This window comes from Oryzias latipes, chromosome 18, assembly GCF_002234675.1.
Source record: "Oryzias latipes chromosome 18, ASM223467v1".
In the NCBI taxonomy this organism is placed as follows: domain Eukaryota; kingdom Metazoa; phylum Chordata; class Actinopteri; order Beloniformes; family Adrianichthyidae; genus Oryzias; species Oryzias latipes.
Genome location: NC_019876.2, coordinates 12,021,138 through 12,036,084, shown reverse-complemented (window position 1 = coordinate 12,036,084; position 14,947 = coordinate 12,021,138). Strand labels below are relative to the sequence as shown.

Genomic DNA, 14,947 nt, shown 5'->3' with positions numbered 1-14,947 from the left:
AAAGTCTCCTGGTCGGCACATTCTTGGGCCGGCGCTGCCAAAGCCTCGCTCCTGTTTTTAGGTCCTCCCAAAAACACAGGATGTCACAGTTTACTTCCTTTGATTGGACTATTGTTTTTGATCGCAGCTGAAGAAATCCATGGAAGACAGTTTGGGAGCCGAAGGACACGAAATCATCAGGCAACCGTTGACAATGATCGTTTCTATACTCAGTGATGTAAATAACTAAACTTTCACCCCCCCTTGAAAGAGCAAATTCACTATTTTTATCTTTGATTTTAATTCAAAAAATGGTTTATTTTCTATCTTGCAAGAAAAATATTGAGAAGACATGTATTGGCCACTTGGATTTTTTTTAAAGTAGGGAATCTTGGTAAGACCATTTTTCTTACCCCACTGGCAGATTTATTTAGCTTATTTAAAGAAAATCTGCCAATGGGGCAAGAATGTTTAACTTGTTTCTAGAGGGCCTGTTTTTGCCGTGTATTGTTACCTGAAACTACTTCATTTTGCTGGTAAGCACAGCGGTAGAGGGATGCTGATCTGAGCTTGTTGGCAGCTCAAGTTTAAATCAACCTAAAACTCTGTTTTTGAGGGGAAAATGTGGAGCCAGTTATTTGTCACTAAGTAGGTTTGCAATAAGAGAATCAAGGCGCAGCAACAAAAATATAGAGGTGGAGTTCTGGTAGGAAGAAGAAGCTGCTTGGAACAAACGTAACAGAACAACAGACCTTTGATTTGAGCTAAAGTAGCTCTTTCTTTACCATCAAAAAGTTTTGCTGGTTTTAAAAAAATTAAAATAATAAATGGAAAAAGTTTAAATTGGTGCAACAACCTTTTAAATGTTTATCATGTTATGGCTCATCGAGGGTTGGAGTAAACAAATTAACGTCTAAAATGTTCATTTGCTGCAAACAATTTGCCCTTTTTCTGTTCCCACATTTAACCCTTGTGCTGTCTTGTGGGGTTTAGAGGACCCCACTCAACGTTAACGTGCCTCCAAGGCACGTTAACGTTGAGTGGGGTCCTCTAGACCCCACAAGACAGTGTGTGCGCTGAACCTTTTTTTCCCCAAAGATTTGTAATCTTCACTGGTGTCCATAGATTACACGAAATCCTCTCCACCTTTATCCACCTTTGTCAACATGTAAATGTAAGGGTGGGGTCATTGGATCCCACAAGATAGCACAAGGGTTAACGCAAATTCATCAAAGGTTGCAGTACATAAAACGACCACTAGAAGGCAGTTTTAGAAGGATGCAATTTCTCCTCCAACAACAAAAAAAAAAAACTTTAAACCACAAATTGAAACAGAAATTTAAAAATTGAGAAATCTTATGAGACACCTGTGTGAAAATCAATGCCAAGGAGCTGTGCTGCACTTTATGAGGCAAACGGGGGTCACACCAGTCACTGACCGGCTTTCTGAGTCCCCAGACCGCCAATCAAGCAAAGAGGCACATTTTAAAGTGCTTAAGGCACACCTGTGCAACAACCATGCTGTCTAATCATCATCTTGACGTGGCACGCCTGTGAGGTGGAATGGAATTGATTATCCCAGCAAAGGAAAAACATCTGAAAACAAGATTTGTGAGATGCGGTCATTTTGTAGAACATGTTTCACATCTGAGTTCATTTCGTGGCTAAAGGGAGCAAAAACAAAAAGGTTTCTAAATCCCTTTAGGGGTTGTGAGAGCCTTATCCAGCTTTTGCTGGGTGAAGGTGAGGAAAACCCTGAACAGGCTGCCAGCCTGTTGCAGAGCAACACTCAATGTAAATCACCATTTAGAATCATCAATGAGCCTATGAAGCGTGTCTTTGGACTGGTGGACGAAGTTTTTTCCTCCATGGCTCGTTTCCACTAAAATATTTTTACTTCCACGATTTCCTTTACGCATGGATGTTTCCGACATCTTTCAAAGTCAAACTTGGGAGTTTGTTGCCTTCTGAACACGTGAAGATCTCTGGTGCTCTGTTTCTTGGCTTCGGAGCGTCAGCGTAATCAGAAAAAGTGTGAAAGGTTAATAAATAGGAAACACCATTGCTGATTAGCTGCCAAAGAACTTCCTTTTCAAAAAAAATTTGGAGATTGTGGAGATTTTTGGTGGGGATGCAAGAAAAAGGAAGAACACACACCTCAGTTAATTCCTTTTTTTTTCCAAAGATCTAAAATGATGACCCTTTCAGGAGCTCCTTTCTGTGAACGTGCCCCTCGCTCGCTGCAGATGTCTTTTCGTTTACTTTTATTTGAGTTACAGAAGAGGGTCGCTTCCTGCCAACCTGCTGGAAAAGAGGGGGCGGGGCTTTTTCTCCAGACACAAACAGGAAGCACATTGTCAGGTTGAAATTCATGCACGTTTTTATTGAACAGTTATATAAAATACTTCCCATAGTTGCAAGTGCATGCCTCATCTGCCAACGAGTTCTGAAGTTAAATTACAAAAAGCAAGGCTTCATGTCGTGTAGTGAATTACTTGGGCACTTAAAGCTGTTTTTTTCTCCTCCTTTTTAAAAAAAAAAAAGATCTTTTTTTTTTTTTTTACTTTCCCCTGTTTTCATCTTAAAGTATTGAACAGTATCAAACCTGTAACTGATATACAAAGCAGAGTTCCAAATAATAGGGTAATAGGAATCAAATGACACATTTTTCTGTGGCACATTTACAAAAAAACCAAACCGTTTCACCTGTAATATGACACCAACAGCTAATCATGCAGTTTGGGAGAGTTTCCACATGTAACCACACACCTCACAAGAATTGTCAAACATGCGTAATTGGACTGTGTGCACTTACAAGCGCGAGTTAAAAATATCGTTTCTCGTCCATCTCGGATCATCAAACGCTTTAACTACAAAATAAAAAAAGGAGTTCAAGGCATAGAGCTTCATGGTGTTAATTGAAAGTATGCAGGTATACGTTTTCCAGTATATGTTCACTAAAGCGCAATATATCTCAAAAAACAGGCCCTCCACGGCACACGGATTCCCGCCTTCCGTTTCCGTTGGTTGATTTTTATAAAACATGCATAGGCAGACACTTTATTGTACTTTTTTTTTGTTTGTTTTTTTCCGTACACAATATAGGTTCTCTGTTTTTATCTTTTTTGTACTTTGTTCGCAATACTTAAAAAGAGGAAAAAAATAAAAACTAACACTCAGTTCCAGCAAGCCACAATAAATCTACCCGCCCCGCCCCTTTTTAAAAGAAAAAAAAAACAAATATTTGCAAATGATAGATAGGGAAGTGTAAATTCCAGTTATGAAACTCATGAAAAATAGGTATTCATTATCATTTAGCCATTGTACAGAAAAAAATCAGGTCAAAGCACACACCAAAAGAACCTGAGGTAAGCGTAATATGTACAAAACCATAAAACGTTCAGTTATTTGGCATTTCCACAACATTGCAACATTCTTATTAAGACTGCCTAATTCATTTATCAGCTATTTCGTAAGAGTAGCAAAAAAAACCAAAAAAACAAACAAACCCAAAAACATAAAATCAATAAATAGTCCTTATGTAGTTTGTACACCCTTATACGTTAAAAACGTGAGCTCATGTTCCGTCCATTTTAGTGCTGTTTTTTTTCTGTAAACGTACGTCTTTTTAGTAAGAAGTTACTTCCGGTGTGAATGAACGATGGGTCTTCGAGGATAACCTAAACTAAAGCGGACGGCCGACCCCCTCCCCCCCCACCCCCTCCCAGGTCTGCGTTTTTCCTGAAAAAACCGGTGCGGATGAGAGCCGGTTTTGGCTCCTCCCTCCGGAAAAGTAATCCGGCGTTAACGTGATTTGACGATGAGCTAAAGTTACGATGGCATTTCAAAGACGAGCAAGTAAGATGCCCCCCCACACACACACACATTTCAGTCATAACCCCCCCTCCCTTTTTTTTTCTTCCTGCGGTGGCTGGGGGGGCCCTGGACGAAGTGGCGCCGGCCTCTTCCAGCCTTCACTGAATGCTGCCGCCGCCGCCGCCGCCGCTGGTGCTCCCCTTGGCGTCTGTGCCGTTGGTCTCTGAGGACAGAGCCTTGTTCAGTGAGTTCAGGCTGGCGTCGGAGGGCAGGGCGTCTCGCCGTGGTGGCATCCTCTCGTTGATGCGGTCCAAACCCTTGGCTTCCTCGAAGCTGGTGATCTTGTGCTGAGGCGAGAAGCCTTTGATGGCTGTTGAGATGCAGGAAAGTGGAAGAGAAAGAAAAAAAAAGAAACTCAGCGATGGGGGTCGCAGAAGAGTGGGGTGTAGAAACAGAGCTGCCCAACTCTGATCTTTGAGATCTTCTGTGGCTCGTTTTCCAGTTACCCCTGCCTTCCCACCTGCGGGATCAGGTGTGGTCATCAAGCAGGATTTTGGGATCACCAGATCCAGCAGGGGGTTTGCCAATGAAAGCTGGAAAAAAAGTACGGTGGAAGATCACGAGGACCAGAGTCAGGTCGCCCAGGAATACAGAAGATCCCACTGCTGACACCAAATCTGGCTGTTCTTTGGTTCGTTGTAACTTTAGTTTGTCCAGGAGAAGCGATCACTGATCCTCTTTTCACACTTCACATGGTTTCTAATCTCTGAAGACCATGGACCTCATCCACCAGCTGTTCTTCCACAGCAATTCTATTTCTGAAACTGTCCCTTGCAGATTTTTATTTTTTTTGTGATTGTTGCTGCAGTTTTTCCTAAAAGTTGCAATATTTGATTTAACAGTTTTCAACCAACGCATTTATATTTTAAAACAGCTTATTAAAGTGGAGTTTAATGCAACCTTATGCATTGTGAATTTACTTTAAACACAACTTTTAGTCATTGTCCGCAGATGTTTCATGGTTGAAAAGTTCTCGTTAATAGTCGCAGAGCAGAACTGTCCATCTCCACAGAATGGTTGTTTAATGTTGTTTAATGTTGCTCCTGTTGTGTCATGAAGTTATAGCAGCGCAGTGAGAGATGCTGTCGCTTTCACCCAATGAATCTTGGGAGATGTAGTGAGAAATTATAAAAGCGTTGATGTTGAACAGACTCGCATCTCCAACATTCTTTTTTTTTTTAGTCGCAGTTGATTGTTTAAGCTGATGGTGTAAATATTTGAGACGCTAAATTGATCGGTGGAGAAAGTTTGACGGGTTTTCAAAATAAGAGCTGACCAACGTTGCAGTGTTTGGACAACTTTTTTCAGATGAAAGAAAGTTGGGGAAAAAAGTTTAAATTTGTGTCAATTGATACAAGTTTTTATGAAGATCTTTTAATTATAAACACTTATAAAAATTAATAACTATTGCTGTTTCTTTTAAACAACTGATATTATGACAACATAATGGTTGTTATGATCTAAAAATAAAATCTGAGGTAATTTTATTTGAATGTATGTTTAAATAAACAGGTGCTAACAATAAAACAAAATGTTTAAATCATTAAATAAATAAAGGAAAGTTTAAATAAATCCATAAATGTAGAAACAATGAATAAGGATATAAATGTCCCTGTTTAACTGCACAATTCCGACTCCAGATTGAGGATATAGGTTGGTCAAACTGGCTAACTAAAGCTCTTAATCTTCTACATGTTTAATATTTAGGGCTACCTTGAGGTCACAAGCTTTTAATCAAAGTATTTCTGTTGAGTTTGTGGCCTCTACCATCGTCTTACCAGGGATTTACAGCAAATAGGCTTTAGAATTTAGCTCCAGGCTGACATTTTTGGAAATTGCAGTGGCTCCTCTGTTAACATTTGCTATAATAGTCACATGATGACATATGTGAATCATTGAGTTGGAACTTATCAACTCTACAAATGTCCACAAAAAAAAACAAAACATTAACTTTTTTTTTTTAAATGAAGTCTGAAGACAAATTTAGGAAAGCCACTGGGAACAAATGTGTAAATGAGGCCCATTTCTTTAGAAGAAAAGTTCAAAACCTTGGAAAGTTCTTTAAGAAAGTGACATGAGAAGTTCAATGAAAGCCATATGAGTTCTCCGTGTCTCCAGACGTGAAGACTTACGTGAAACTGAGACGCAATAAAGAAGGATTTAGATTCAATTGTTCCGTTTGTTCTGCCTCGAACAAAAATGATTCCAGATTAGTACGTTTCAAGATACTTTTCTAACAGTCTGATAAAAAGCAACAATAACTCATCCACTGGGACCTGCTGAACTGAAAGGCGAAGGGGCATTTTGTCTGTTTCCATAGCAACCACATTGGGTTGCTAAAGAATCTATGAATGATGAGCAATCTAGATGAGAAAAATTGCTGTTGTTTCATCTCTAAACAAGAACACTTTGACTCTAACAAAATGTTTGGGTCAAATTTGATCCATTTTCATAATTAACTGCAGTAAATTGAGCTTTTCCTTGGCTTAAAGTTATGCTACTCTTCCTAAAAAAAATCAAAAAAACTAAAATGGGAATTTATCATAAAATGTATATAGTCTAATGTCAGAGGAGTGGACAGTATCGGGTCAGACTGACCCGTGTCTATTCAGATGCATTAGAATGTGGGTCAGATCAAGGGAAACAAGTTGAACCTTTCCAATCAATAGTTGTTGTTTTTTTTTTCGTTTTTTGAGGCCGTTCTGATGGAGTTCAAAGGAAGGCCCTGACTTCAAACACCTGCTGCTCTTTGAAGATCTGAGGTCCTTGAAACCGAGACCCAAACTTTGAGGCTCAGGCATCGAAACTTCTCATGAAACTTCACCCAGAAAACTGCAATGATTCTCAAAAGGTTGAACTATTATACAGGGAAGATGAACAGCCAACCACTGATAAAAACTGTTGGATCGTCAACATACGTTAGCACCACTTAACATTTTCAACATCCCCACTTTAAAATGAAAAGAAAACCTTAAAAAAGTGTTTTTTGAAGACCATTTATGTGAGTTTAAAGAGGGCAGCACACAGACAGAAGGATTAAATGATCTTCTAGGTCTATAAGGTGGCTGCAGGTGCCAGGGTCAACAGGTTTCCACTTTCATCTGCTTTGGTGACCAGAACAATCAGGGGAAACGTAGCACCCCGCCCAATCGAGAAATCTGACCGAGGACCTGAGGACCCTGAACCTGCAGGTCGCCCCTTCACATCACAGCTTCCAAATGACGAAGATGAGCAGAAAAATGATCAAGGGAACCAGAACAAAACAGAACAGGAAGAGGGGATGGAACAGAACGTGGAGCTCACTGAGACATTCACCGTCACAGAAGTCGAAACCACGCTAAGACCGACCGCACGGACAGAGACACTACACACGTTTGGGGTGCTAACCACTTGTTTCGTCTGCTTGGAGCATGCAGCAAATTTAGGGGCACGGGGGAGGTATGAGGGTGAGGGGGGGTCATGAGTTTTCCACCTCCCATTAACAAAAACGAACAAAAAACCTTGAAGAACTGATGGACAGAAACACTTAAAGTCCCTCCACGAACATCTTTTCCTCTCTTTTAAAGCGACCCCAGTCGTCTGTTAATTAGGATTTTAGACCAAAATTTAAAAAGCTTCTGTTTTTAGGACATAGTTTCTATAAAGCGGCAGGAGTTAATTAAAAATTCACCTCTAAAAGTTGTTAAAGCTTTCGTTTTTACACTCTCTCCTGCTAGCTTACAGCCCCTCACAAATCGTCACAAATAGTCTTTTTCAAACTGCATCTTTTTCCTCAGCTCCTGATTCACAACAATTTAAAGAAATACTACGAAAGGCAATTTTCATCTTAAATTCTTTATACATGTCCTCCATCTTCAGAAAAATGCTACAAGAATATGTTAAAAACACTTTCGGCGATCGGAGTGGGTCTTTAAGTTTCTGAAAATCAAAAAAAAAACACAAGATCCGTTTCCAGAAAAACAAGGGAATCATTTTTTTGGGCCGTTTTGGAGGGAAGTGCAGAGAGGGGCATGATGGGAAGTTGTGTTGCTGCATAGCACAGGTCAGACACAGGTTATTAGCAGCTCACGGGGGAGGCGGGGCGGGGGAACAAAAAAACACGACACAGCGGGGCCACAGAGGATCCACATGGAGAGAGAAGCAGAGGACAGCGCGGACGCCGCGGCGGGCCGTCCCGCACAGGGCCGGAGACTCAATACTGGACACATTTGAACGTAAATAGCAGCTGACAGACCACTATTTAGCGGGCAGTTGAGGTTGTTCTTGTGCCGTAGGGGAGAGAGGAGGGGGGAGGGGGAGAGAAGATCCCCTTTTTTAGGGGAGAATCCAATTTGGATGGAGTCGCACAATTAGCTCCGTGGAGGTTTGAGCAAAAGCAACAACAAAACACAACTGCTTCAAAGTGTTTCAAAGGGGAAGGTCGGGCGCGGGCTTTCATAGCCAGACCTCATAGTTTTGCGTGAGTGTCGCTCAAGTCTATCCTTCTCTGTAACTTAAGAAAAATAGTGTATAAAAGGTAAAAAAAAAACACCTTAAAGGCCATGAAAACTTTATGTTTTTAACATATACAATAAATATTGTTTTCATATTTTTTTTTATTGAGATTCATGTCGAGGAACTCAAAATAAGGTGATTTCACAGCCTCCCACTGATGTTTTGATTAAAAAGAATAGAGTCAGGTTTTCAGGGGCTTTAAGGACGGCTCCATCTTTAGTGTTCAGCTGCCAGAAAACCTGATGATCCTCCTGTTTCCACCTCCCACCTTGTGTTGGTGTGAATGTGTGAACACTTGTTAGTGTGCATGCGAAAGCCTCGCCGTTTAAACGACCAAAAAAAGAAGGAAAAGATAAATCTGCACTCACTCAAAAACCCCCACCGCCATCATGAAATCTGTGCTATGAAAAGCGTTCCCCTTTAAAACACGCCACTGGAGTTTCCTAAGGTACTTACTGTTCCTCAGACAACAGTTTTCGCCCCCCACCCACCCCCACACCCAAACACACGCTATTCAAGCACCAGCAAGAATGGATAGAAAAACCCAGCGGAGCCCCCTGTCTATTGCCACGGGAAGCAACAGCAGAGGGCGGCCAGACCCATTTACCTTCGTCAGCCTCAATGGCTTCAATAGTAGCTGAAGAGAAGACGAGGGTGTGGGGGTGGGGGGGTGGGGGTGCAAAATGAATGAGAGAGGTGAGCAGAGGAGTTCATTTTGTCCCAGTAAGCAGCAAAAGACAGCAACATGCCAACAACAGAGGTCATCTCCACATTTCATGAGAAAAAAGAGGTGAACGAAAGGAGGAGGAGGAAGAAGAGTGGGATGAGCTCCTGGGCTGTGAAAAGAGGGCTGGCGAGTGTTTGTGAGAGGACTGTCCTTTTGAATAAGCAAAAACATTTCAGTTAAAATCAGATCAAACCACACAAAAAAACAAACAAAACAGCAACACATCAGTGGGCCTTTTGCTGACCGATGACAGAAGCGGGGATGGGGTTAAGCTGCACATGGATCTTATGGCTGCAGCTTGTTGGTTAATGTCGGGTCGGACTGTTCACACGGTCACTGCGGTGCAGTTGGGAGACACGAACGGCAGCGTCTGCGTAAGCAGCTTTTGATGGAAAACAAACCATCAAAAGCGCCGGCTTACTTCAGCTGGGCAGAAACAACGGGTGTTTCAGCTACTTACCCGCTCATCCTGAAACTGATAACATGTCAAAGAAAAAAGCTTCATCAAGTCAGCTTCAGACGAGGACAGCTTCACAACAGGAGGATGAAGAACTACATGGAAGATGAGGCCAACGACACAACAGAAGCACACTGGTGTTTGCCTTTAAAAGAAGGAGGAGCTACACTGACTTTACCTGCAGGGAGGCTCCGGCCATCCAGCCCTTCAAATGATTTTCTGCTCTATGACCCTCTAATGTTTACGTTCTGCAGGTGTTATCAGTTAGCTCAGATGAAGATCAAATGGTTTTGAAGGAATAAAAAACAAAGATTCAATTTAGGTTTAAAAAAAAGTGTAATACCACTGACCACCACTAGGTGTTGGGCTCCAATGGAACACCCAAACTAGCTGACTAAAGTTCCCTGGTGGCTCCTAAACAACCCCTCAGGTTCAGATGTTCACACTCAGCACGCCGTATGAAATGAACGTCATATGAAAATGCATCGAAAAATTGTCCACGGCTTCTTTGAAATCAGACGTGTGAATTGTGTTCAGTGTGTACACGCAGTATAACGGCTGATCCATTGAAAGATTTATAAAAAAAATGAAAATAAAAAGATCCCAAAACGAATTTTCTACTTGATCAAAATTCATTTACTTTTTCACACCGTAACTATTGGACTATTTATGCGATTAACGTAAGTCGAATGGATTAGTAGAGTGTGTAAAATAAGTAGTAAAGTAGTAAAGTGAATACTTGCTACTACCACCAAGATCTGCACCCTTTACTACTGTAAAGTCTTGCATTTCTACACACGGCTACTTTTTCTGTCTCCGCTGGAATTACGCTAATTGGAAAAACGGTTTTATTGGAAAACTAAATAAAATCATCTGAAGCAGAAAAGGTTATGTAGAAAGTCGACCAGAATTGGTTTATTTCTCAACCTTTGAGTTAAATTCTTCCATCAAAAATCATGCAAAGGTTACCGTGGTGATAGCGTTGCAACTATTAGGACATTTTCTCCTAAATTTAACATTTTTAATGATCTAGCCCTTGTGCTATCTAAGGCACTTTAACGTTGGGAGTTGGGTCATCTAGACCCACTAGACAGTGCGCTGAACCTTTTTTCTTCAATTATATGTAATATTTACTAGTGTCCATGGATTACATGAAATATTCTCCACCTTTATCCACCTTTGTCATGCTAGGGATAACATGGCAATGCTATCTTGTGGGGTCATTTTGACCCCACAAGATAGCACAAGGGCTAGAAAGTCCTGTTGCTCTTTAAATTTGAAGGTATTTTTTTCCCCACTGGTCTGTCAGCTCAGACGCATGGAGGACTGTTTACTGATACCACCTGCAGAACAAGAAAACATGGTCACGCATTACAGACATACTAGTAATTTAATTCAATCTCAAGATTGTCTGACATCATCTCTAAGCTTCCAAAAACTTATGTTGATGTCAAACTAACATGTTTGGATGAAATAAAATGGTGAAATAAGAAACTTGAACTCCAAACATTCACTTTAAAGTAGGGCTGCACCACATTAGCAGGACTTCCCATGTCATCAACGCTTCCTCATCTCCTGATAGTTGCAGTTCCCTGCATTCATAGACATGAACAGTGTTTTCAGAATACGTTGGATACTCTGTGCAGCCATACTTTAAAGTATTATTACATACTACCATGCATGATGGTGATTAAAGATCAGCACGTCTGGTTGATCCCAGCTCGACCTTTGGGTTAAGTCTGACCTGACCTGTCGGGATCGATCAAATATTCCTATCTAGGGAGATTATTTTTTCTCTCCCCCCCCATGAGGTCTACAGTGACTGTAAAGGCGATTCCAGCTTAAAAAGTGGTTGAAGGAATGTTTGGAACTGAGAGGGTGAACTCATCTGACAGAAGTGAAAAAGAACAACCCAACCGTGTACCGTACTTGCGCAACCGATTATACCTGCGGTTTCTAGGGAGAAGAAAAGAAAGAAAAAAAGACACAAGCGATATCTGAGACAGAACCAGTGGAATACAGGAAACAGTGAGCGGAGAACAGTTTTAATGTCAGATGCTAAGAGAGCTCAAGGAGACGAAAAGAAGAAAAAAAAATCTTTCAAATGCGGATGAAAGTATTGTGGAAGAAATGACCGTCTAACTTTACACTGCAGTTCTCCAGAAAAAACAACACACAACTGTGCTGAAGTTGGAACGAAGCCATGCAAAAAGCATAAAAAGGGAATGTTTTGGTGAGTGATCTTACCGTTCTGGAGCTTTTCTTTGCCGCCGGACAGAACGCCGCTGGGCAGCATGCCTGTCGGGGTCAGTCCCTTCAGCGTCAGCACACTCTCACTCTCCTCTCTGAAGCAGACAGGAACATTTTCACAGTTACCCGTTGAGCATCTCTTCCTTTTCCAGCGTCCTTTTCATCTTCCACACATCATTTTTGTAGATTGACAGCTACAAACATTGCAGTTGGGACGGCTGCATCCGTTTCTTCTCGTCTTTTCGACATGAGTCAGAAGTTTAGTGTTTCATCTAAAAGTGTCTTTGGTGGTGAATGGGGTTGTTGGTCTCTGTACGTGGATCCGTGGATGTTGAGGAAGGTACCCTGGAATAGAATCCAGAATCCCAACAATGGATGGATGGAAAAAGACTTTTGGTTCTTGCAAACCTTTGAACTTCCAGGTTGAGGCACATTCAAAAAGCTAAAGTACAGGAACAGCTGAAAAAATTAGAGTAAGTTCTTGTTTTTTTTTGTCATGAAACTTGTATAATCTATAAAATAATAACAGCCTGAAATATTTCAGTCCTTTTTGACTTGTAATTTTGATGGAATAATGGAAATTTAAAACTAAAAATATCACACCAGACCATCAAAAGCACCAAAGTCAGGCTTCTGAGAACCATGTGCATTTTTGCTTGGAGGCAGTTAGACTGTAGCTCTGTATCGGTGTGTTATGGAAGTCCAAGTTGCTGCCTTCAGGTCTGCTGTCTAACATCCTCTAGGCATCAGGTGATTGGAGATTTGCTGTAAAGACTTCGCTGTAATCTTTCTGGTCCCTTTGACAGTGTGTTAGCGAAGGAATCAAGTGCTGCTGGAAAACCAAATCAGCATCTCTGTACAGCTTTTAATTATTCAATGCAGCATCGATTCTGTGTCTCTACACCCTTCCTGCCGACTCCAGAACCTCCATTTTCAAACAAAATGTGGAATTGACTTACTCTGAAAAGAGAACTTTGGATCGTTAAGCAACAATCCGGTTCATTTCATCTGTAGCCCCGGTACAACCTTCTCGGTACCATCTCAAGTTCAGAAGTGGCTTGAAACAAACATTTGTAGTCCATGTCTAGTGTGTGTCTTTGTGTCTATGTGTGTGGTGGCTGTCGATGTGATACCTCATTAAAAAAAAAAAAGATGTAGTAACAAGAAATAGACACTAGAGGAAAAGTAAAGGTCTGAGCGAGCTCCTGTTTGCACTCAACATTCTCCCCTAAATCTTAAAATCCTCTGTTAAATCCTTGGGAACAACCAGCTTGTGATATGACTGCATAGTCAACTGACTCACATCTGCGTGATTTCAGTGAATAGGCAGGAATATTCCGGATAGATGCAGCGGTTTTGTATTTTCATGAGCACAATTCATCATATTTTGACGTTTTTCATTCTGGAACCACCTTACTGGATGTGCGCTAACATCTGACAGCTCCTGGTTTATTGTCCAATTTTCAGAAAGTCTGAACTTCATCAATGTCAGTTCGTGGCTGACCCACAGCTCACAGGACCGGACGGACATCAATCTCTTTCGTGGTCATAAAATCCAGACGTGGTCTTGACAGGTGACAGGATAAAAAATGAAGTTACAAACAGCTTTTTGCAGTTTTCTCACCGTTTGGCCGTTGGGGGACCACCAGCCCCTTGAAGCGTTTATCACACACCCAACTATTACAACAACAAATGTTTCATCACAAATAGATTCACCAGCAGCTTGTGTTGGGTTCCTACCTGAGCACAGAGAATACTCTGGCCATCTTTCCAATGGCACGGATCTTGTTGCGAATGACCTCCTTGCGAGCGGAAGCTGTGGCACCTGGAGGAACCAAAGGTGAGACGGCCGGTTACAAGAACCCATCGATTATCAGGCGAGTCGAAGCTACTCTATGGTTCACTGTCTTGATTCAACATGGAAGCGCTTCTCTAAATGCCAGATTTTTGTAAAAAAATAAGACCTAAAAGCTTAAGAAAAACTGCTGAATAAAAAGGACATTTTGTAGAGAGTCTGTGCCGACACAGAGATATTGGGCTATTAGTTAAGAACACACAGTTGTGTTATTCAAGTCTTAAAATCCAATCATGAAAGTGGGTTTGAATCCATGAACACATCCCAGCATTCAGTGCATGTCTGTTATGTACACCACAGGTCTCTTCAAACCGTTTTAAACCCAATTTAACACCGTGTTAGTGCACATCATGTATGAACAGACTGTTCCTTATCCAAACATGTCTGTTTGGCCTTTTCCGTGATGTAGCACACGCTTCCCTGTTCTTTCTTTTGCAAGGATTCAGTCAAGACAATGGAGGGAAATGGATGCAGAGTGCTTTTTAAAACCAAACCTCTACTGTTACCTTCATATAAGTTAGATTTGGTGTCAACTGTAGGCAACATGTTGGTAGGTAGTTTTTCGGTAGTTTTATGTTGTTTCCCCTTTACCTTAACGACCCACTCTTATAAAAACTGTGCTTTTGGTGTTTTTAACATCATTTTTCTGATGATAGGGAACATATATGAAGAAAATTACGCTCAAACATGTAGGGTTGCTCCGTGCTAAGGGTCACGCCCACAAATCAGAGGCAAATATCCGATGAATTACTGCTGCTCTGCAGAAATGTTCTAGAAAACGACACAGGTTTTTGGATTTTTGCTAGAAACGGCATACTCGGTATTAAAAGACCACTGGGGATCCTTTGAAAATAAATCAAAAGATGGTCAGAGGGGGTCTTTAAAACAGAAGGTCTATTTCTTGTAAGGGCAAATCCTCAAAAATATATTATTTCATGTCTCTGAATCATTTTTTTGGGGTTAAGAACATTATTTTAAGGTTTTGACTGAGCAAACCTTTTTATATTTAGGAATAAATCATTGGATAGGAACACAAAGCAGTTGGTTACAGAGAGTTGCATCACGCTTCTCTATAATTACACTGAATATTTTATGAGTCTTGCTGCGTGATGAGCGCTAAAATGAACACAGATCTGTGAAATGTTGCCTTCAATCAACTGGTGTGTAGACTCTTATTTAGTTTTTCAGCAGCTTTGATGTACTGTCCTTCTGCAAATGTGATGTAAAGTTTGGTTTGTAACATTTCCAGTGTTGTTTTTGGGGTTACTAAGCAGATTTCCTTGTGAATAAAAAGAGTTTTGCAGCTTTT

General features: G+C 41.0%; 1 protein-coding gene across 6 annotated transcripts in view; it reads right to left on the bottom strand.

The window, feature by feature from the left end:
* Positions 1-2,336: 2,336 nt before the first annotated feature.
* LOC101169815 (serine/threonine-protein phosphatase 2B catalytic subunit alpha isoform) overlaps positions 2,337-14,947 on the bottom strand; it is a 108,708-nt gene continuing 96,097 nt past the window's right edge. For 2 of the 6 annotated variants that reach the window (XM_023949035.1, XM_023949038.1), the window contains 5 exons: positions 13,524-13,608; positions 11,781-11,878; positions 11,481-11,489; positions 8,957-8,986; positions 2,337-4,165 (listed from right to left, as the gene is read on the bottom strand). In XM_023949035.1, the coding sequence (XP_023804803.1) occupies positions 3,954-4,165; positions 8,957-8,986; positions 11,481-11,489; positions 11,781-11,878; positions 13,524-13,608 (434 nt within the window). In that variant the 3' untranslated portion in view covers positions 2,337-3,953. The remainder of the gene's footprint in view (positions 4,166-8,956; positions 8,987-11,480; positions 11,490-11,780; positions 11,879-13,523; positions 13,609-14,947) is intronic. The other 4 variants (XM_023949037.1, XM_023949039.1, XM_023949040.1 and 1 more) reach the window with 2 other exon arrangements.